Genomic DNA, 24454 nt, shown 5'->3' with positions numbered 1-24454 from the left:
TGTATTACCTTGCCCATACCCACATTATCTACTTTATGAAAGATGCTCTTATAAAATGTCCTTCTTCGTTGTTTTTGTATTTGCCTGATAAATCTTCCTAAATAAACATAATAAGTTAGACTAGAGAATCCAGTTTATCATTTGACTTAGCACTCTTCTCTCAATCCCATAACCTAAGTGCAAACTCAATGGATAGTTTCCTCTTCATTTAAATGGTCTTCAGAACCATTTTCTAGGATTTGCTTTTGGAAACGAAATGTAACCCCCAGCCAGTGTCCTAAATCCCTGAGGCCCTGGAATTTCCCTACAGCCTACATTTTTCAGAATGCCAATAACTAAGAGATCTACAAGTGAAGGAATTCTTCTCCCAAGGGCAACCACACATGCCACCACCATCACGACCACCACGCCCCCAAAATCTCTTCCCGTCTTCTCTCACTTATACCCTAAGACCTAAAGGAAAGTGCCTAAGGAGCTAGAGGAAGGATCATTCTTTCCTGCACCACAATCTTAAGACACATGCTTGGAAGTTTGTGATTGAATATTGTATAGGGTGGAGGAGGGGGAAGAGAGCCAGGAATCCAAAACCTGTGGTTCAGTCCCAACTCTGATGCTTAGTTGTGGAATGTTGGGCAAATCCATTAACTTCTCTGGGGCTCACTTCCTTCAGTAATGCACTTCAGTTAAACTTGACAAACATTTATTGAATGCCTCCAGGGTACCATGCACCCTGCCAAACATTGGGGTTATAAGGATAGATAAGACCTGATTGGCCATAAGAAGAGCTCCCAGCCATTAAGGAGCTTTCTGTCTAGAGTAGAGGACTGTGGATTTTGTTGCCTCAGTTGGTGAAGCAGAGTGTGGGTAACCAGGTAGTAGAGATATTGCAGAGACTATACAATGTCAGTGTACTGCTATGGTTAAGAGCTCAGCTCTGGGGTCAGTCATAACTAAACATATCCTGGCTATAACCCTCAAGAGTTCTGTGACTTCAAGCAAGATTTCTTCTCCTGAAGAATCAGTTTCTTCATCTTTAAAACAGAGGTAATAATTATACTGTCTTCATTTTGAGGATCAAATAAGATAACACATATAAAAATGGAAGGTGAGTCATGATCAGTAAATGTTACCTGTCCTCCTCATTCTTCCCTTAGCACTGTTATTACTGTTATCACATCAGTTGTTCCTTAACAAGGCATTGTGACACGGTTTGGAGATCCAGGAAGTTGTTCATCAACACTGCTCAGCTCCAGCTAACTCACTGGGGGAATAAGATGAACATTCAGTTCTTGTCCCAAAACCTTTCCTGAAGACATTGACATGCATTAACAGGATGATTACTGGCTAGTGCAAAGTGGAATTTATCTTCAAGGAGGTTATTTCTAAATATTCTGAAGTATGAGAGGGGTGTGTAATTTAGCATAGCATAAGCAAGAGGATAATTTTAGATAAGGTGAAGGATTGTGTTGATACATACTTTTGGAAGATGTTTACGTGAGGAGTGGATATCATGCTAAATAAATTTGATCTAATAAATTAGGGCCCAGAAGTTATAATGAAAGTGATTAATAAATATGACTACAAAGCAATTATAATTAAGAAACTCTTGGGGCGCCTGGGTGGCGCAGTCGGTTAAGCGTCCGACTTCAGCCAGGTCACGATCTTGCGGTCCGTGAGTTCGAGCCCCGCGTCAGGCTCTGGGCTGATGGCTCAGAGCCTGGAGCCTGTTTCCGATTCTGTGTCTCCCTCTCTCTCTGCCCCTCCCCCGTTCATGCTCTGTCTCTCTCTGTCCCAAAAATAAATAAAAACGTTGAAAAAAAAAATTAAAAAAAAAAAAAAAAGAAACTCTTCATGTATATTAAAAATATAACCCGAATGAAATATATTTTTTAACATTTATTTATTTATTCTGAGAGACCGAGCAAGCACACGAGCAGGGGAAGGGCAAAGAGAGAGGGAGAGAGAGAATCCTAAGCAGGCTTTGTCTGCACTGGCAACACAGAGCCCAACTCAGGGCTCAATCCCACAAACCGTGAGACCATGACTTGAGCTGAAATCAAGAGTCAGACGCTTAACCAACTGAGCCACCCAGGCTCCCTCTGAACAAAATATGTGTGTGTATATATATATATATATGTATATATATATGTGTGTGTGTATATATATATATAGTGTGTGTGTGTGTGTATGGCTGATTTTGTGACTATGCAAAGAATGCTTACAAATCAGTAAGATGATGAAAACTTAATAGAAAAAAATGCAAAGGACTTGGACAGAACATTCAGGAAAAACACAAAAATAGCCAATAGATGTGGGAAGATGTTCAACATCATTGATGTGAAAAAAAAGATAACATTTTAGCAAAGATTAAAAAGAGGAACATAATCAGTGTTGGTGAGAGTGTGAGGTAACTGGCATACTCATATATAGTTGGCGTAAACAAGTTAGTGTAACTTTTATGAAGGAATAATTAATAGTATCTTTTTAAACAAAAAGTGTAGTATAACTCTGACTCATTGCTAAAAATTATCTAAAACATATATCATTCATAAAGGCACTATATACACTATATAGAAGGATCTTACTCAGAATTATTTGTAATAGCCAAAAAAATTCTATCAATGACAAACTGTTTAAAAATGACAGACCCATGCAATGAAGAATGAAGTGCATATACTGATACAAAATGTTCACAGTATACTGTTAAATTTGAAAGACAACTGAAGAACAGTATGTACAGTATGCTTCTGTTAATGTGAAGAAGATATAAATAAGTATATGTGCACAGAAATGATCCAGAAGGAAACACAAGGAAGTTTGATGCTTTTTACCTCTGGGAATGTAAGGGAGAAATGTCTGCCTTTTACTGAATTGCCTTCTATACTGTTTGAAAACTTTATCATGAACATGTATTACTTTTGTAATAAAAAAAGGAAACAAAACCTTAGTAAAAATATCTAAAGAGCAAATAGGAGCCATTTCAATGTGTCTGAAAATAGTTTTCATAAGTAAGTTGCTCTCTTAGAAAATGAATTTTCCTTTGCAACTCACATCATTAGTTTTTTTTTCTCCATTTGAAGGAAGAATTCCTTTATTATTTAGTAATGATTACTTTATGCTGAGCACTATTTTGAGCGTTCTAATCATCACGGTGGTCTACAATCATGGGTGGTCATTATTATTCTCACTTAAAGAAAATGAGGCACATGAAAGTTAAATTACTTAACGAAGTTCACATAAATAGTAAGCTCTAGAGCTGAGATTCAAACCCAGAATGTTTGGCTCCAGAATCCATGCCTTAGGCACTATGCCTGCTCCTTTTGAAGTCCTTAGAAGCTTTGAGTTCTACCTGGATGATCTGATAATGGGACCTATGCCTTATACGGTGAACTCTCCCTGTGGCACCCCAGGTCAAACCTATCCACTGTTCTGACCCTTTGGAGAACCTAATAGAGAAACAAGATGCTGCAAGAGGACAAGACGAGGCCTTGTTGGGTATGGAGTAATAATGGGGCCTTTTAACAACTCTAAAGGTTGACACAATACCTCAACACAGAATATCTTTGTAGAAATATCCTTACTGTTAACTGGAGTCTTCAAAGATGAAAGGGCTGATCTTAGTCAGCTGTTACGTAAAATGCTGTTGATCCATCAGCTAGTGGAGATTGAGGTTAAGCCAATAAGGATTGCTGTAGGGAATAAAGGCTGAACTCATTGGCTGAATTCCATTGTTTTCAAAGTATGTCAAGGTAAGGAGGATTATTTTTTTAGCTGCCAAGACATGAGAAAACATGCCATGTCATCCAAGTTTATTGAATGTGAATGTGTTTCTTGGTGTTTCTTGTTTAGTGTTTTCCTCAAGGGTTACTAAGAAGCTAAATCAGGGTTCCTTTTTGTAACCCTAGAAGTGGAGTGGTTGATCAAATGATGGGCCCTTCCTTGTTGACGAATAAATAGGACAATAAGATCATCTAATGGTCTTTAATGCTTTTTGATCACCCTTCATTCTAACATGTTGATAGTGAAATTTCCTCCACATGCAAGGTTCTCTGGGTGTGCATGTTGCTAGCGGGCATCCCAGCTGGCAAGCTTAGTAAAGAAGATTGGTCACCAAATAGAACTTATTTGAGGCACTTTTTTTTTCCACCAGCCATTTTATTATTCTTTTAAATTTTTTTCTGTAACAATGGATTTTTTAATTTTTATTTTATTTTTAATTTTTGATTTTTAAAAATTTACATCCAACTTAGCATATAGTGCAACAATGATTTCAGGAGTAGATTCCTTAGTGCCCTTTACCCATTTAGCCCACCCCCCCCCCACAACCCCTCCAGTAACCCTCAGTTTGTTCTCCATATTTATGAGTCTCTTCTTTTTGGCCCTCTCCCTGTTTTTATATTTTTGTTTCCCTTCCCTTATGTTCATCTGTTTTGTCTCTTAAAGTCCTCATATGAGTGAAGTCATATGATTTTTGTCTTTCTCTAATTTCACTTAGCATAATACCCTCCCAATTCCATCCACATAGTTGCAAATGGCAAGATTTCATTCTTTTTAATTGCCGAGTAATACTCCATTGTGTGTGTGTGTGCGCGCATACACACACAACACATCTTCTTTATCCATTCATCCATCGATGGACATGTGGGCTCTTTCCATACTTTGGCTATTGATAGTGCTGCTGTAAACATGGGGGTGCATGTATCCCTTTGAAACAGCACACCTGTATCCCATGGATAAATGCCTAGTAGTGCAATTGCTAGGTCGTAGGGTAGTTCTATTTTTAGTTTTTTTGAGGAAAGTCCGTAGTGTTTTCCAGAGTGGCTGTACCATCTTGCATTCCTAATTGAGGCACTCTTGGCAGTTCATTATTCTTTGATGATTCTGATACTGGATGCACAATTCTGTGTAAGGAATAAATTGTTTTTCTTTCCTGTGGTTCATCATGCATTGTGGATGGGTGCCTGGTGAGGGATATGGCATCCTACAGGACTACCATTAGCAGTAGAATGTCCAGTGTAGGAACAAAACACATGCTGATGGCCATGGCAGAAAATCTTGATTTGAAACAAGGCCTGGGAGAGGTTTTCAGTAATCCTATAGAGATTCAAGTTTTCAGTGTGGAAGGATTCAGGGAACTCAGCTCCCTGGTTGCTCACCTAAACAGTAAGACACACACTGTTATTTTAGGTGGTGCCACACATGTAGATAATAGCATAAATGAAAGGACTCAGAACTAAAAGTTCTCTTCTGGTGAGGAAATAATAATCTGAGTTGATTGCTGATGAATTGCTGATGAAATACAATTAGGCTGTGTCAAATCTTCATCTAGAACTGTGCTGTTCAAAATGGCAGCTGCTGACCACATATGGCTAAATTTAAATGAACTAAAATTAAAAATTCAGCTCCTCAGTTACCCAAGTCCCATTTCAAGTGTTCAACACTATTAATGGTAGCTAGTGGCTACCATAAAGGACAGTGAAAAATTTACCTCACTGTAGGATGTTCTATTGAGCAGCACTGATCTAGAAAATAAACAATAGATCCTCAAAGATATTTTATCAAGAAACACCATTTTGGTGGTTTGATTGACCACGCCAAGGAGACCCTATCTAGTTTTTATTCTGAACCACTAGAAATTTGAATTAGAAAGGAGAGTAGTAAGACCTTAGATTTTGGTGTGAATTGTAAAGACTAATTTTCTCAGTAAAGACACTTTTGTTAGGGAATCACTATGGATAATAGTCCTAGGCAAGGAGGTGGGAGCAGAGGATGTGATGCTCTGAGGTTAGGGTTTCCTCTGAGAAAAACTGTGTGACCCAATTGGGCAGAAGGAAGTGGTCAGAGGAACTTTTGATATTTGCATAAGGGGTAAGTGTAACTGACCTAGAATTTCTGGAACTCCCTTTGGCTTAGACCTCCTTTTCTTTCTTTGTATGCTTATATTTGTAAAAATAAGTTAGGCATCTTAAAAAGAACATGAATCTTAGCTTCCCTTTCTTGTTTAAGAGACTCTCAATGCCTTCCTCAAAAGCAAGGTGTTATTTTGTTAGTCTTGTTTCACAAGGCTTTAAAACTTTAAAAGTAAATAAAGAAAAGGACATAAAATAAAGGGCAATAATACGTCTCACACTCATTCAGGATGTCCCTGGTGACTTGTAGCATGGGCATAGACCTAAACCATTTTCAACAGAGCCTAGTGAGACATTAGTTTGCCCCCTTGCACCCTAGTCTTTTGATGTAGATTCATGAACTGAGAAATTGAGAAGCAATGAAGACTGACATCTTCATCTGTAGGACCTAGGGGGCAGAGACAGGATAGCTGGGATCAAAAATAATTGATCGGAGGGTAAGATCCTTCATTGATATTAGGAAGTAGGTTAAGAGAGATGTTAAAAAGAACTATTCAAAGAACAGCTAGAAGGATTAAGAACAGAGAAACTGGTAGGTAGAGCCAAGAGTTATCTCTAGTAACTGTAACGGGTTTTCATGAGCTGATGAGAAAGTAAGAGGGTGGCTACTGGGGACAAAAAGGGACTTTCCAAGGCAGCAGTAAAACATGAATACTGGACCTTGTTTAATCTTGCATATTTCATCATCCTCTCACACAAGTAAAACTTCTAGCATCCAATAAATACCTGTTGAATGAATCCTCGGGAAAGAAAATCACACTGGATGCATAAATTCCTTTATTGAAAATATTGGGCTAGCACTGCATTACATATACTCAATATCCATAAATGAAGGGCCACACATTTCTGATTGGACAATACTGTTTTAAATAGAGAACACAGCATCTGGATATGCTCTCACAAGTATAATATCATGGACTAAACTAGGTAGGAGTGAACTATATGCAAAATGACCATTTTGTTCATTAATAGCATATGGTTGCAAATGGCATAAATGGTAAACTTGATCATCATGAGACATTCCTGATATCTCACACCAACACATCATTTAACGAGCAGATTAAGGTTAAACTGTCAATATGTTGTTAATCAAGAGTTCTCAATAAGAGAACCTGGGTGAAAGCACACCAGGCTATATATTTAAGATTTAATAGAATTCATTTCAACTTGCATGGAATGTGAGTAGGGTAAAATAATTGCTGATCTGACAGGAGGCCACTTGGCATTTGTTCTCTTTTGTAAATATTCTAATAAGAGAATAATCTAAATTAGGAAATATTATGCCAGCTTAAGGCTACATTCTAAAGATGGTTTCATTTTTTTTAAATGCAGGTATATAAATACTACTTGTTATTTATGTTCCCTTTCAAAGATCACAGGGGGTGTAATTTATGACAGACCACTTCTCAGCTTTGGCTATTATTTAGAAATTTTTTCCATTAGCAGTCTTTGGCTTTCATAAAAGTTTGGCAATCAGTAATATTGTTTAGTTTTTACCAAGGCTTTATTAGCATTTTTAACAAAGAATATTTTATGATGTGAAAATGGGTTGATGTTAGAAATAGTTTTTACTTTTTATTCCAATTTTTGTAAGAATGCATTTCTTTGCATTGCTTTTTCTCAAATGAAAGAGTCTAGAAACCAAGACAATTGGGCTAATTTGACATTTTTCATTTGGTATAAAATATGCAGAAATGAAAACATTCAGTCTCTTTGAAAACAGAGGCCTGTTCATTAATTTAAGAACTTGGGGGAAATTATGCACAAAACACTATGAAAATAAAGTTTTTGTTATTAACACACATGATATTATAAGAAGCAAAACACTTTCTGTTCAAAGCAGGGTTTGTTCTAAGTCTAGATTCAGAAAGGTATCCATTTCTGTAAATATCAATTTACAACTGTGAGAAATGGCTTCTTCTTTACAACAATTATGTTCAGAGTAAGTAAAAATGTATCTTTTTAATGGCTAAATGGAAAGATGGCCTACAATAGTCAAATCAATAAACATTGGTAATGAGTTTTTAAAAATTCAGAATATGCTGCTTAAGACCTATCACCCTAAACAATCAGGGCAAAAGAAAATTCAATATAAAACTATATAAATCAAATGGGTTTGTTGCCAAAACAGCACAAAATGTATACATTTCTTTATTTCAAGATTTGACACATTAAAAGAAAAACTGCCAACACATTTTAGACAATATTCTAGAAATAATAAATAAGACAATTAAAAAAATCATATATTCCCTTTAAGTGCTGAGCACTTCCAATTTTTCTAAGTGAAACTAAGCTTTTCCATGGCAAACAATAGTATGCTGTACATTTTGGTAATGAAAATTATGTTGATAAATACACAAGGCATGTATATATTTCCACAGTATCTTTTTTTTTTCACAGTTACCAAAAATAAAAATAGCATTCAACTCATACATCTATAAATATTTTGATTCCTCACTGCATGGATTTGAAGGAAGTGGGAGCATAAAGTCTTTCAACAATCCGGACTTCAAAATTCTTTCTTTGTTGTCTGCCCTCCACATGGACCTTTCAGAAACTCTCTGCAATGTGACCATGCTCTGAGATGATGGCAGAAAGAAAGCGTTATGGTGCGATGAAGCAGTCTGGGCTGCGGCTAGGTCTTCCAGCCAGCTTTAGGAGGGCTGATGGAACCCAATCTTTTTAATGTGGTATTTTAAGGCAGTCTGAATTTCACTCGAATGTCCATACCTCGAGGTCTTGAACTATGAAGTCTTCCTTTTTGGAAAGAATATCATTATTGAAAGTGCTGCAGGAGTTGCTTCGTCCATGGTATAAATCAGCATCTAGCCATAAACCAAATCGTCCCCTGAAAAGATCAAAAATACAACAAAGGTGAAAACATTTCAATCTCACGTGGCATACCTTCTACCCTCCCTTGCCTCATCTTTCCTTTATGCTGTAGACAGACAAAACCCTAAACTGCTTGTAAAACAAAGTCTACATTTCCTTTATTTCATTTAAATGACCCATCTTTCCCAAAAGACAAGTGATAGTAGTCCATCATTTAGACACATAAATCATTTCATCTCTGATTCTTAGCATCCTATGTTAGGCCACTGTCCTAATTACTCTAAGCACATGGCCTAGCTAAAATCACCGACACAAGGTTTTGGTTATCTGGGTCAAAACAGACTCTCACAGGTCAGGTGGTAAATAAATAACAACAACAAAAACCTTACCCTCCACCACCAAGTTCCAAAGAACTTATGTCTCCATTAATAAAGTATGAGTTTTCTCCACTCCACTTAAAGACCTTAGGATAGAAACACAAGACAGAGAACAGACATTTCAATCTGGAGAATCAGTGAAGAGGGAATTATTAGGATAATACCTCTGTAGAGAAGGAAGCTGCCCACTAGCTGAGGAAGTTCCTAATTGGCAGATCTTTCCTACACCAGGATGAGAGCTTAAAAGGGGTTATGAGAGGAAAGACCTCTCAAGCACATGTTGGCTCTGACTTGCTATCCCTCCCTGGGTCCCAGAACATGCACAAGAGCAGTTTCCAAGGCCCAATGAGGGGCCCTAAAAGCACTTTGTGTGCTACAACCATGAAAAGCTGACCCAGGCTAGAGCGAGTCCAAATGAGGTTATGGGACAGCTGCTGCTCCCATGATAGTCCCCCACCTCCAACCCCATCCAGACTCCTGACACCGGGACATTAGGAATTTAGGTATTTCTCTCATTTACATACCTTGAAATTGGGGCTAAATGTGTAGAGAAAAGTTTCGCCTGTGCCGTAATAGTGGTCACTGAATTTGAAAGGATGAGTTGCATATGCTCCAAAAATCTGTCAAAAGAAAACAGAAACATTATCTACTTTCAAACCTAAACGTCCCAAAGAGTGGCGTTCTGAAATATTTTAACATAATCCTGCTCTAAGATATCATTAACCCTCTTTCAGCAAAGACCATTACTAAATTTGAGTTCTTAAATAAAAAGCTCACCCCCAACAAGCAGATAAATAAAATATCCCTAGTTCTAATCGAAACTCAAGTGGCTCAAGGGAAACTTATTTGACAAAGGCCAACGATTATTCCAATTTTAAAGGACTTCCAAAGTCTACTATGGGGTCAAATTTCCTTTAGTGAATATGGATGACATACTGGGAACATTAAACAACAACAAGCACCTTGCACACTGAAATGAGTGGTTGAAAGAACAAAATCATGTGTCTTAAGTGTTTTATAAGTGGATTCAAGGCCAGATATTTACCCAGAAATAATAAATGTCTTCTCTTTTGATTTATAAAAATTAGTTCTCAATATGCTTATTAAAACTGTATCCTTAACATAAGTGATCTAATATCTCTCAGCTGAAATGCCTTTTAAGAAAAAAATAATTCCATAATACAATGGGCTTTAGGGGTGATTTAGATGTATTTGAACCAATAATTTGTCCATTTTTCCTTACTGAGGGTTTGAATAAGCAGTGTTTTCAGGATTATGTGGGCCCACTGTCCCAGCTTCCTATCCTCCTCACATCCTGAGCAGTGCTTGCAAGGGTGAGAGCTGGCAAGAGTGAACATTATATTTTGAAAATGTCCCTAAGTGATTCTGATACCTTCTACTTCAAAACCCACTTGGGAATCACTGCTTCAAATGGAGGCTGTGTTAGCACAATGCACTCTAGTTCCATCCATGTTGTTGCAAATGGCAAGATTTCATTCTTTTTTGATTGCCAAGTAATAATATTCCATTGCATATATATACCACATCTTTTTAAAAAATTTTTAAGTGTTTGTTTTTGATAGAGACAGAGCATGAGCAGGGGTGGGGGGGGCGCACAGAGAGAGAGGGAGACATACAGAATCTGAAGCAGACTCCAGGCTCCAAGCTGTGAGCACAGAGCCTGATGCGAGGCTCGAACTCACAAATGGTGAGATTATGACCTGAGTCAAAGTCCGATGCTTAACTGACTGAGCCACCCAGGGGCCCCACAGACCACATCTTCTTTATCCATTTATTAGTCAATGGAGATTTGGGCTCTTTCTGTAATTTGGCTATTGTTGATAATGTTGCTATAAATATTGGGGTACATATGTGCCCCTTCAAATCAGCACTTTTGTATCCTTTGGATAAATACCTAGTAGAGTAATTGCTGGGTAGTTCTACTTTTAGTTTTTTGAGGAATCTCCATACTGTTTTCCAAAGTGGCTGCACCAGTTTGCATTCCCACCAACAGTGCCAAAGTGCTCCCCTTTCTCTGCATCCTCACCAATATCTGTTGTTTCCTGAGTTGCTAATTTGAGCCATTCTGAAAGGTGTGAGGTGATATCTCACTGTGGTTTTGATCTGTATTTCTCTGATGATGAATGATATTTAGCATCTTTTCATGTGTCTGTTAGCCAGCTGGATGTCTTCTTTGGAAAAGTGTCCATTCATGCCTTCTGCCTGTTTCCTCACTGGATTATTTACTTTTTGGGTGTTGAGTTTGGTAAGTTCTTTATAGATTTTGGATATTAACCCTGTATCTGATATGTCATCTGCAAGTATCTTCTCCCATTCCTCTGGTTGTCTTTTAGTTTTGTTGATTGTTTCCTTCACTGTGCAGAAGCTTTTTATCTTGAGGAGATAAACAGTTCATTTTTGCTTTTATTTCCATTGCCTCCAGAGGCATGCCCAGTAAAAAGCTGCTGCAGCCAAGGTCAAAGAGGTTGCTGCCCATTTTTTCTTCTAGTATTTTCATGGTTTCCTGTCTTACACGTAGATCTTTCACCCATTTTGAGCTTATTTTTGTGTATGGTTTAAGGAAGTGGTCCAGTTTCATTCTTCTGCATGTTACTGTCATTTTCCCAGCATTTGCTGAAGAAACTGTCTTTTTTGCCATTGGATACTCTTTCCTGCTTTGTCAAAGATTAGTCAGCGATACATTTGTGGGTCCATTTCGGTTCTCTATTCTATTCCACTGATCTATGTGTCCGTTTTTGTGCCAATACCATATTGTCTTGATGATTACAGCTTTGTAATACAGCTTGAAGTACGGAATTGTGATGCCTCCAGGTCTGGTTTCCTTTTTCAACATTACTTTGGCTATTTGGGGTCTTTTCTGGTTCCATAAAAATTTTAGGATTGTTTGTTCTAGCTCTGTGAAGAATGCTAAGTAAAATCAATCAGAGAAAGACAAATATCATAGGATTTCACTCATTAAATTTAAAACAAATTTAAGAAACAAAACAGATGAACATAGAGGAAGGGAAGGAAAAATAAGATAAAAACAGAGAGGGACGCCAACCTAAGAGACTCTTAAATATAGAGAAAAAACTGAGGGTTGCTGGAGGGGAACTGGGAGGGGGAATGTGCTAAATGGGTGATGGCCATTAAGGAGGGCACTCTGTAAGTGATGAATCACTAGGTTTTACTCCTAATACCAATACTACATTGTATGTGAAGTAACTTGAAGTTAAATAAGTAAATTAAAAAAAATAATAAATGGGGGTTATCTGAAAAATGTCTTATAACTTTTCAAATTATTATAATTGGATTACAGTCATTGTGAAATCTCTTCTTTACCAATTACACGTAGTTCCTGGCAACTTGAAATACTAAAAATTAGACAGGGTAGAAGTCTAGAAACTCTTTCTAACCAATGTTCTTCATACTCCCTACTACCAAACCTTTCCCTAGAGCTGCTAAGAACAAACAAAACAGTAACAAAAACATCAAAAATCCACTTCCCTTCTTCTGGTGATATTTCAGTGAAAGAACTAAAGTATAGCTGTGATAGGCATCTTTTTTTAAAAGCATGGGCTTAAAATAGGACAAGAAGGGCAATGGCCAGAAGTAGAAGAAAGTTATTCCTTTTCTGATCAATGAATAGGAAAAGCCACCTTACCCACTCACCTTCTCAGGATTCTAATTATATTTTTTCTTAGCTAACATTTCTTAGCAATCATGGAAACCTACTTAAGGACCAGAGATTGGATGATACTAAGGAATTACTGTTTTGTTAGGTATATAGCATTGTGGCTATATAAGAAAATGTCTATTTTCTTTTTTCTATTAATTTATTTAGAAAGGAATTGTATTAATATGTATATATGATATTGTTGGGTCTGAACCATTAAAAATGTAATACATTTGGCAATAATGGAACAAAGGAATCCTTGGGGAAAAAATTAAGACAACCAAAAGTGGTAAAAAAAAAAAAAAAAAAAAAAAAAAAAAAAAGGTTAACATAACAAAATTTATAAATGTATATTTGCTCTCCTTTCTTTTCTCAGCTTTTAAAAAAATTTTTTTTTTAACATTTATTTATTATTGAGAGACAGAGCATGAGCCGGGGAAGGGCCGAGAGATGGGGAGACACAGAATCCAAAGCAGACTCCAGGCTCTGAGCTGTCGGCACAGAGCCCAACGTGGGGCTCGAACTCACAAACTGCGAGATAATGACCTGAGCCAAAGTCGGACGGACGCCTAACCGATGGAGCCACCCAGGCGCCCCCTCTCAGCTTCTTTAGTAGAAAAATTTATATGAAGTAATAATCATAACTATTTTTGGGTTTTTAATATATATCAGTGTAGTATATATAACAAAATTACCACAAAAATTGAGAAATTTAATTGAGCAATAAGGGAGTAACATTTCTGCACCTCACTGGAATTAAGCTAGTATAAATCAGACTTTATCAATTGTCTGATGATCGCTCTATTTTCCACAATGCCTTATGGCGTATATTTCTCCACAGTCTAACTTGACTAAAACTGAGCCCCTTTGCCCCAAAGGTTTCTTTGAACAGTTTATGAAGTTTACCCTGACTCCAGGAAGGCCCTCATTAGTGGTCTCTTTTCCTGGTTCTCTCTGGTAGACTAGATGGTCTTCAGTTTGGCTTGTTGTCTGCATGCAGATGCCAACCTCCTCTTAATTGTTTACCACCAAAGTTTTCATCATTTTCTAGAGTATCCTTTGGCTTGAACTTCTCCATACTCTTCTAAATAAAGTCAGTTCCTTTGGGAAAGCTTCAAAACTCTGTGTACCCTCCATCCTTTCTTTTTACATATTCATAAAGAGTTAAATTTTTTTTTATTGAGATTAAGTTGATAATGTAATATTACGTGAGCTTCAGATGTACATTATAATTTGACATCTGTATTCATTACAAAGTGACCATCTCCATAGATCCAGTTACCACCCATCAACCATACTTTTGACCCCTTCTTTCCACTTTGCATACAACCTGCTGCCCTTTCCCTTTAACCATCAATCTGTTGTGTCTAAGTTTTTGTTTTTATTTATTTTTTTGTAGTTTTAGACTCCACGTGAGTGAAATCATACTGTTTCTTTTTCCTGACTTATTTCATTTAACATAATACCCTCAGGATCCATCCATGTTGTCACAAATGACAAGATTTCAATCAATTTTATGGTTTAGTAGTATTCCAGTATGCATATCCACTCATGTATATATATGCCACATCTTCTTTATCCATGCATTCATAGATAGACATTTAGGTTGTTTCCATATCTTAGCTACTTACTGTAAATAGTGCTGCTATGAACACTGGGATGCATATATTTTTTTGAATTAATGTTTTTATTTTCTTTGAGTAAATACCCAGTAGAGGAATAGTTGGATAGCATGGTAATTCTACTCTTAACATTTTGAAGGATCTCCATACTGTTTTTCATAGTGGCTGCACCAATTTACATTCTTACCAACAGTGTGTGAGGGTTCCCTTTTCTCTACATCCCCACCAACACTTGTTATTTCTTGTGTTTTTGATGTAACCATCCCAACCAGTGTGAGATGATATCTCATTGTAGTTTTGATTTTCATTTGCTTAATAATTAATGATGTTGGAACATCTTTTCATGGGCCTGTTGGCCATTTGTAACTCTTCATTAGAAAAATGTCTGTGCAGATCCTCCACCTATTTTTTAACCAATTGTTTGATTTTTTTTGGTAAAGTTGTATGGGTTCTTTATATATTTTGGATATTAATCCTGTGTTAGATATGTGATTTGCAAATATCTTCTCCCATTTAGTAGGTTCCCTATCCTTTGCAGTGCAGAAGCTTTTCAGTTCGATGTCCCATTTGTTTACTTTAGCTTTTGTTTCCTTGGTCTTTGGATTAAGATTCACAAAAACATCACTAAAATAGATGTCACAGAGTTTACCTACTATGTTTTCTTCCATGAAACTTATGGTTTCAGTTATTGTGTCCAAAACTTTAATCCATTTTGAATTAATTTTTGTACGTGATGTAAGACAGTGGTCCAATTTCATTCTTTTGCATGTGGCTGTCCAGTTTTCCCGGCATCATTTACGGAAAACATTGTCATTTCTCCGCTGTATGTTCTAAGCCCCTTTGTCATAAATCATCCATATATGTGCGGATATATGTTGCATTGATCTGTGTGTCTGTTTTTATGCTAATGCCATACTGTTTTAACTACTAAAGCTTTGTAATATAGTTTGAGTCAGGGAGTATAATACTTCCAGTTTTGTTCTACTTCCTCAAGATCGCTTTGGCTATTTGGGATCTTTTGTAGTTTCATACAATTTTTTAAAATTATTTTTTCTAGTTCTGTGAAAAATACCACTGGAATTTTGACAGGGATTGCATTGAATCTGTATAAACTCTGGGTAGTATGGACATTTTAACACTATTGATTCTTTGAACTCATATTTTCCATTTGTGTCTTGTTCAATTTCCTTCACCAGAGTCTTATGGTTCTCTGTGGACAGGTCTTTCACCTCCTTGGTTAAATTTATTCTTAGTTATTTTACTGTTTTTGATATAATTGTAAAAAGGACTGTTTTCTTAATTTTTCTGATAATTCATTATTAGTGCATAGAAATGCCGTTGATTTCTGTAGATTGATTTTGTATCCTGGAACTTTACTGAATTATTAGCAGTTCTAACAGGTTTTTGGTGGAGTCTTCAGAGTTTTCTATATAAAGTATGATATCATCAGCAAATAGTGACTGTTTTACTTCTTCCTTTCCAATTTGGATGCCTTTTATTTCTTTTTCTTGTCTAAGTGCTCTGGCCAGGAATTCCAATAATATGTTCAATAAAAGTGGAGAGAGTGGGCATCCTTGTCTGTGACCTTAGAGGAAAAGCTTTCAGCTTTTCACCAGTGAGTATGTTAGCTGTGGATTTGTTATATGGACTTTATTATGTTGAGGTACATTCCCTCTACACTTATTTTGTTGAGAGTATCATAAATGGATGTTGAATTTTATCAAATGCTTTTTCTGTACCTATTCAGATGATCATTATGATTTTTAACTTACACTTTGTTAATGTGGCATATCACATTGATTGATTTGCAAATATTGAACCATCCTTGCATTCCTGGAATAAATCCCATTTGATCATGGTGTATAAGTTTTTTAATGTATTGTTGAATTTGGTTTGCTACCATTTTTTTTTTTGAGGATTTTTACATCTATGTTCATTAATGATAATGGCCTGTAATTTTCTTTTTTTTCCTCTTTTGTCTGGTATTGGATATCAGGCTAATGCTGGCCTCATAAAATGAGTTTGGAATTGAAACCAACATTGTACTATATGTTAACTAATCAGAATTTAAGAATAAAAAATATAAAATAACAAAAAAAAATAAAAAATAAAATAACAAAAATACAAAATATTAAAAAATGAACTAAAATATAAAATATAATGTAAAATAAAAATAAAATAATTCAGTTTGGAAGTGTTACATCCTCTTCAATTTTTTGGAAGAGTTTGAGAAGAATACGTATTAAATCTGCTTTGAATGTCTGATAAAATTTACCAGTGCAGCCATCTGGTCCTGGACTTTTGTTTGTTGGGAAGTTTTTGATTACTGATTCAATCTCCTTACTAATAATCAGTCTGTTTAGATTTTCTATTTCTTCATGATTCAGTCTTGGAAGATTGTATGTTTCCAAGAACTTGTCCATTTCTTCTAGGGTGTTCAATTTCCTGGTATATAACTGTTCATAGTAGTCTCTTATAATTCTTTATATTTCTGTGATATCAGTTGTTAACTTCTCTTTTGTTTCTGATTTTATTTGGGCCCTCTTTTTTTCTGGTGAATCTAGCTAAAAGTTTGCCAAATTTGTTTTATCTTTGCAAAGAACCAGTTCCTAGTTTCACTGATCTTTTCTATTTCTTATGAAAAAAAATTTTTATTTTATTTTTTTCCTCTCTGATCTTTATTGTTTCATTCCTTCTACTAATTTTGGGCTTGTTCTTCCCCCCCCCCCCCCGCCCCCCCCTAGTTTCTTTAGGTGTAAAGTTAAATTACTTGAGATTTTTCTTGTTTCTTCAGACAGGCCTATATTGCCATGTACCTTCTCTTTTAGAACTGCTTTTGCTGCATCTCGTAGATTCTGGTATGTGGTATTTCTGTTTTCATTTTTCTCTATGTATGTTTAAAATTTCTTCTTTCATTTTTTCAATGGCCTATTGGTAATTCAGTAATTGATTTTTAGTTTCATACCACTGTGTACAGAGAAGATGCTTGATATAATTTTAGTATTACTGAATTTACTGAGACTTGTTTTGTGGCCTAACATGTGATCTTTCCTAGAGAATGTTCTATGTACACATGAGTAGAATATGTATTCTGCTGGTTTTGGATGGGATGTTCTGTATATATCTATTCAAAGTTCATCTGGTTTAATGTGTCATTTAAGGTCAGTGTTTTCTTATTGATTTTCTCTCTCTCTCTCTCTCTCTCTCTCTCTCTCTCCACACACACACACAGACACACACACACTACTTAGTTTCTTATCTTTACTTTTTTGTCTTTTGACCTCATACCTGCTTTTGTAAGTACCGCCAGGTCTGGAGGAGGCCAGAGGTAGGCTGCTTTTCACATCTGGTGGGGCAAGGGCTGAGGGGATCTCTGCCATGGACAGGGGCCAGGCCGGGGCAAGTTTGCCCACTGTGTCTAGCAGGACAGTGGTTGTGGCAGATAAGCACAGGCTGGGGTGACCATGTGCAAGGGATCTGACGAGGGCCACAGTGGACAAGTGGATGAGTGCAGGGCTGGGGAGAGTCTGTGGTGGATGAGCACAGGGCTAGAGCTAGCCTAAGTGCCTGGTGTGGCAGGGTAGAGGCTGAGCTGGATGAGCACTGGGCCAGCCTGGTGGGGTGGGGTTACAGGGGAACACAGGGTAAGCCTGTAGCACTAGCAAGGGAAAATGACAGCACCAAAAACACCACCCACCAGCACTAGGGTAGCAAGGAAGTAGTGTAAAAAAATGGCACCCTCCAGTGCCTGTATCCACAGAGAGATCTCCATCAGACTCCTGCCCCTCTGGTATACTTTCTATAACTAGTCGACAGATCTTCCTCACATGTGGTCCAGGTGCTTCTCAAGCTACTGCCTCTGTGTTGAGACTCAAAGCAAATGAGTCCGTGTGTGGCCCCTCAATGATGGAATTTCCCTTTCCTACAGCCCTTGTACTCTCCTGAAAATTAGCCTCAGGTTTTCAAAGACAGTTATTTTGGGGGTCTGCCTCTCTGGTGCAGGTCCCATGGACCAGTGTGTCTAATGTGGGACCTGAACCCCTAGATTCTCAGAGAGAGGCTGCATGTTTTGGGATCTCTCTCCCTCTTGTGGGTCGCTAGGGGGGTGGGGTGGGTTCCTGTCAAGACTGCTTTTCTGCCCCTTCTACCCATCTTGATGTGGCTTCTTTTTGTCTTTTTTTTTTCTTTTTTTTTCTGTCCTGTGTTATAGAAGATCTGTTCTGCTAGTATTCAGGTCTTTTTCAGAGAGAACTGTTCTACAATTCTAACTTGGGTGTGTCCATTGGAGGAGGTTAGCAGAGCTCTGTGTCTTATGATCCGCCTTTTCTCCTAGAGCTAGGAGCCAGGGGTTCTGGTGGGTGAAGCAGCAGCCACTGGTCTTGGCTTGCCTCAGCTGGCATGGAATGTCTGCTCTAAGAGCTGAGGCAAGGGCTTTATACTCCTATTTTCTCCTATGCCTAAGGTAGAGCATCTCCCCTATGAATAGAGGTTGGGTAGAAGAAAAGAATCCTCTACCTCTAAGCCATACTTGCCTGGAATTTAGCCTCTGAAACACCAATCTTGGGTAGGTTATAAGAAGTGCTGGGGACCTGCCCCTAGAAAGTATATCATAGCCCTTGCATGGGAGCTGGGGGAAGTGGGAACCCCATCTTCTTGTCCACACAGGAGCTTCCATCAGTCTGAACTGAGGGCTGCAGGGAAGGAAGCAGGTTGTGCTTCAGATGCCACAGAATCTCACTAGTACTAGTGATTTATTAGATTTTCTTAAATAAATGTTTCTTCACTTGCTGTATGCCCTTAGGACAATTTTCAGAGACTTTAAGTGATTATTGTTTTTATAATTTCTACCAGTTATGGCTGTTTCACTGACGACGGATTCTGCAGAGCTCCTTACTGCTACCATTCTGCATATGTAATTCTTTTATATTAGAATTTTCCATAATTCATTCCCAGACATATTTACAGGTGTTGTTCTATCATGTCCTCAAACACAGCAAAGCCACATTCTTGCCTTGGGGGTGAATGGGGTGTGGAAAGCAGAGTTGGTATCCAGGTGTTTTCAAACACAAGCGCCTCCAGGGTACGAGATTCAGTAAGACTACATCTCCTGATGAATAGAGGAGCCTTCAGGTACAGGCCTCCTTTACATGCCTGCTGACAGGAAGCTTGATGGAATTGTGCTGCACACCTGCTCTGTGTTGCCAACACCTTCCCCAACAAATGTGGTATCTTTTGGTAAACTAGTACGAGAACTAATCTACTTATGGTGAGGGTTTGTGTGTGGTCTAAAGCCATCTAGCCATATCTCATCTAAAACATAGCATCCAAGATCTCAAACATTTCACTGAATCCCTGAGTAATTCCATTTTACACGTACTTTGTTATTATTACTTTTTAAATTTTTTAAAGTTTATTTATTTATTGAGAGAGAGAGAGAGAGAGAGAGAGAGAGAGAGAGATTACACAAGCAGGGGAGAGGCACAGAGAGGCAGAGAGAGAGAGAGAGAAAGAGAGAAAGAGAGAAAGAGAAAGAGAGAGAGAGAGAGAGAGAGAGAGAGAATCCCAAGCAGGCTCTGCACCACCAGCACAGAGCCTTACATGGGGCTCTAACCCACAAACCACAAGGTCATGACCTGAGCTAAAGTCTGACACTTAATGGACTGAGCCACCCAGGTGACCCAACCTTTGTTATTAATTTTTTACCTTGACTGTACCCAGCTGGATCATGATTAAATAAAGTATCATCAATCAAGTAATAATAACAGTAACCATGATAATAAACTTCTCCCCATACTTCTTTATCTATAGTAACACAGCAATAAAGTCCCAGAAAAGATCACAGTTGAGAAAGACAGTGCCTTCAGTACTCCCATGTCTCCACTAATTTCTCCCAAGACAAATTATGATAGCAAAGATCTATTCCCCTAAAATGATGCCAATTATATAGCTTCACAGCAAGCTCCCCAGGGCTTAATAGTGCCCCATATGTAACAGGCACTCATACATTTTCTGAACATATGAATAAATGAAAGACTGTTGAATAAAACCTGCTTCCATGACAGAAAGAGAAAAGAATGACATCTATATCTTACAAATGTAAAGGAATTTCATCTTGATATAACACAGACCAGACCAAAGTGAATAAATAGCAGATGAGACGTCTTCCTTTTGTGGAGCAAATGCCTGACTAGGTAGTATATGAAAGAAACCTATAAACATTCCACTCATACCCCAAGCTGACTGACAGAAGCACTAGTGAAGGTACATGGGGGTAATATCTAGAATTCTCCTCTGCCTCCAAGACCCACTACAGCACAGGTGAAAGGGCAATGAGCAATGGTACAGAGCATTCTTTGCTATTTCATAACAATCGGGCCCCTCAGGTCAAACACACCCTGGCTCTGAATGGCTCTCCGTCTCAGCAACCGTGCCGGCACGGTTTGTGGGTACTACCTCAGCTCCTGGAAAGAGTTCTGATATGGCACGAGAGCTTTCTGTAACTATCTCCCTTTCCAGACTTAACTGTTCTCCAACTTTTCAGGCTTTAGGCTGTGGAATATCAACATTGCTTCCTACTGTATGGTGAGCACAGGAAAAAAAAAATTCTGTAGAATATGACTGTATTTGGAGATACGCTTCATTTTCCTTTTTGAGATGCATTCTGAAGTATGTAGGGGTGAAATGACATAATAATTGGGATGTACTTCAAAATACTTCAGTGAAGATAAACCAACAAAGAAAGACAGATGAAGCATATGGGGCAAAATCATGCTAAGTGTAAATCTGGCTGATGCGGAATTCTTGTACTGGTCTCTCTCCTGTTGTGTAAGTTTGAAAATCTTCATCAAAACAAATGTTTTCTATGAGGGCTGCCTAGGTGGCTCAGTTGGTTGGGCATCTGGCTCTTGAATCTGGCTCAGGTCATGACCTCAAAGTTCATGAGTTTGAGCCTCACTGGCAGTGCAGAGCCTGCTTAAGATTCTCTCTCTCTCTGCCCTTCCCTCTCTCTCTGTCCCTTCCCCCCTCTCTCAAAATAAATAAATTATTTTTGTTTTTCTATGAAAGAACAAGCCTCACCTGATTATCCATATCTTTGATGACCAACAGGACAGGACTATCTAGCGATGCTGACTTCCGATAAAGAGTTTTCAAACTGGTCCCATGCTCTAATGTGCTATATGCAAGTCTCCATGGATACCCTTGTACCCTTGCTGGAAGGCGTCGGGCCAGCTGCAAATCCAAAGATGGAGATGTAAATATACAATTTGCCCACAAATCCCTCATAAGCTTACAGCACAAAGCAAGAACCTGAGGCTCAAACTCAAAATCACACTTACTCACATGTTGTTCCTCTTTACTCTGGCAAATATTTGTCACTATAAACCAAGAAAGAGAAGCGAGAATCACTGCTTGATGGTGTTGACCTTGGTAGGGATGCCAGCCAGAGCACACATTCCCTTTCAGGGTCATGAACGAGGGGTCACTATGCAACTATGCATTTGAAGATACAGCACCCAGCTTGATATGAATTAGACACGAGCTCTCCCTTTTACACTTCAACCTGACCTTCAGCAAACAGTTCATGGTTCTCCGATGGTTCTTTCTAAATGCTCATAGGCTCAGAACTACTACTGATATTGGCAGCTTCTCACAGAAGTGAGAACAAGAAAACATAGGTGTTTTATGCTAGTAGTCAAATAAATGCAGTCTGTCCTCATCTTGCTTGTATCTTTCACCTACATTAACATTTAGCTTGAACTGGGCTGCCATAAATACCAATAATGCATATCTCTTCAAAACTACTGACAAAGGAGGCTATGAAGTAAGGAAGTTTTCAGAATGCTTAACATCAGTTCTAATATCAGCATGAACTCCATCTCCATAACTGCTTGCTCAAGTCTCCTGGCTTTCCTGAGCCTTCACAGGCTCATCTGCAAATTGAGAGATTGAACTCGATTCTTTAATGTCTCTGAAATGCAGATTTCTGAGTTGGCTAGTGGGAGAAATGCAAGAGATTCCTTACTCAAGTTCAAACGCAGCACATGATAGTATTTCATAAGAATTGAAGAGATTTTCAGAAAATATAAAGTGAACAAGGAAAATTACAGAAAAAAAGGAAAATTACTCCTAGTGGTAGGTAGTTTTCATAAAGCTAGGGAAGTGTATTTGCTATATGACTTTAATTGAACCCAAAAAGTTGAAAAACCATTAGAACTCTGCAGAAATCACCAGGATAAATTTAAATCCTCTTGTGAGTGTTAGGAATATGCACAGGACTGTGGTAGGACAATTTAAAAACTGTTTTGAAGACATGAAGTGGCTTTTCATTCAGGTTTAGGAGATGGATGTAAAGCGGAGAAAGGACACGGACATTGGTTGGGCTGCTGGTGTTCTTTCTTTAAACCCTGGCCCTTCCTTCACCCCCAGTGAGAGGAGCAAATGCAGTCAGGGATGGAAAATGCCTTTTTCAGGCCTGGAAGCCCCGCCCTATGTCCCAGGGGAGAGCCCACCTGCTCGATGTGCATGTTCTCCAGGAGTGCGCTATGGGGCTGCAGGACTGGTAGGGCCACTTCATCCTCCTCTTCATAGTAGCTGCAGGTGCTCTTCCTGCGCTTTGCCTCCTCAACGGTGATGATCTGAAACGGAGAAGACAAAGCCCCCAAAACCTGATATGCTTGCTTTTCTGTCGCCTGCTAAAAACGGCCTCAGGTACACGGTTGCCCAGAACAGGTGGAGTTTTAGCAGTAAGACGTAAACTGAACCAGGACTCTGGGAAAAGGGCTAATTTCAACTTCAATTTCTGAACAAATGCAGAATTTAACACAGTTCAGCTGAGGTACTTAATACGTACAAATTAAAGTCATAGGGTTTCCACCTTTACTACGGCTGCCAAGTGCTCATTGAGGGTGCATCATTATGCATAACTCTATAGGTGACATACCCTGCATCTAAATTTGAATTGTTAAGGGACAAATCAGGAATCATTCTGTAAGTCTTCTATAAACAGGATAATTGGTAAGTAAGATTAGTTTTTTTTAAATTTTTTTAAAATTTATTTTTGAGACAGAGAGAGACAGAGCATGAGCAGGGGAGGGGCAGAAAGAGAGGGAGACACAGAATCCAAAGCAGGCTCCAGGCTCTGAGCTGTCAGCACAGAGCCCAATTCCGGGCTGAAACCCACAGACTGAGATCATGACCTGAGCTGAAGTCGGACACTTAACCGACTGAGCCACCCAAGCCACCAGATAAGGATAGTTTTTAAATCAAGACTCCTACGAATGTTTTCTCTCAAGGCTATGGCACATAGCAACAAACGCTGAAGAAATAACAAATGGTAACATCCACTAGAAGCAACAATACAAAGAGACACAAAACTAAATTTAGTCTAAATTACAATTAGGTTACAATTCTTTATGTATGATTTAGAAACTATCAAAATATTTTTTCCTTCAAAACTGAGAAACATGATTTTATACACATTTATTATTTCACTGTAACTTGCTTATGAACAACCAAAGTCCATTTCAATTTAAAATCTATTTTGGGGGGGGGGGTGCCTGGGTGGCTCAGTCTGTTAAGCATCTGACTCTTGATTTTGGCTAAGGTCATGATCTCAGGGGCTCCTGTGCTGACTGACAGGGCAGAGCCTGCTTGGGATTCTCTCTCTCTGCTCCCTCCCCTCCTTGCGCTTGTGGTCTCTCTCTCTTTCTCTCTCAAAATAAACTTAAAAAAATTTTTTAATCTATTTTTTGCCCCTCCTAACGTCTGGATAAATCACTAAATTATTTTGAAACTGAATGATACAGATAGGGTGATTAGTTCAGCAGAATACCTGGGTACTATATTTAGTCACTTTTGCATCATAGAGAAACAACATTTAAGTTACATTTAGTCAAAGTTGTCAGATAATGCACTACTCCATTTCCAATATGCACAGTGATAGTTACCTGCCACTATCTGAACTAGATTTATAGGTAAGGAAATTGGCTAACAAATTTTACTATCTTCTCATGGGAGATTTACTTAAAAAACAAAAAC

General features: G+C 38.1%; 1 protein-coding gene across 9 annotated transcripts in view; it reads right to left on the bottom strand.

Moving 5' to 3' along the window:
* Window positions 1-6668: 6668 nt before the first annotated feature.
* Window positions 6669-24454, bottom strand: part of NCOA7 (nuclear receptor coactivator 7) — a 155313-nt gene continuing 137527 nt past the window's right edge. For 8 of the 9 annotated variants that reach the window (XM_030316276.1, XM_030316279.1, XM_030316274.1 and 5 more), the window contains 5 exons: window positions 22927-23052; window positions 21494-21646; window positions 9643-9738; window positions 9131-9204; window positions 6669-8757 (listed from right to left, as the gene is read on the bottom strand). In XM_030316276.1, the coding sequence (XP_030172136.1) occupies window positions 8622-8757; window positions 9131-9204; window positions 9643-9738; window positions 21494-21646; window positions 22927-23052 (585 nt within the window). In that variant the 3' untranslated portion in view covers window positions 6669-8621. The remainder of the gene's footprint in view (window positions 8758-9130; window positions 9205-9642; window positions 9739-21493; window positions 21647-22926; window positions 23053-24454) is intronic. The other variant, XM_030316281.1, reaches the window with a different exon arrangement.

Source organism: Lynx canadensis, chromosome B2 (assembly GCF_007474595.2).
Source record: "Lynx canadensis isolate LIC74 chromosome B2, mLynCan4.pri.v2, whole genome shotgun sequence".
In the NCBI taxonomy this organism is placed as follows: domain Eukaryota; kingdom Metazoa; phylum Chordata; class Mammalia; order Carnivora; family Felidae; genus Lynx; species Lynx canadensis.
The sequence above is the reverse complement of the archived record's forward strand: the minus strand, read 5'-3'. Positions and strand labels throughout refer to the sequence as shown.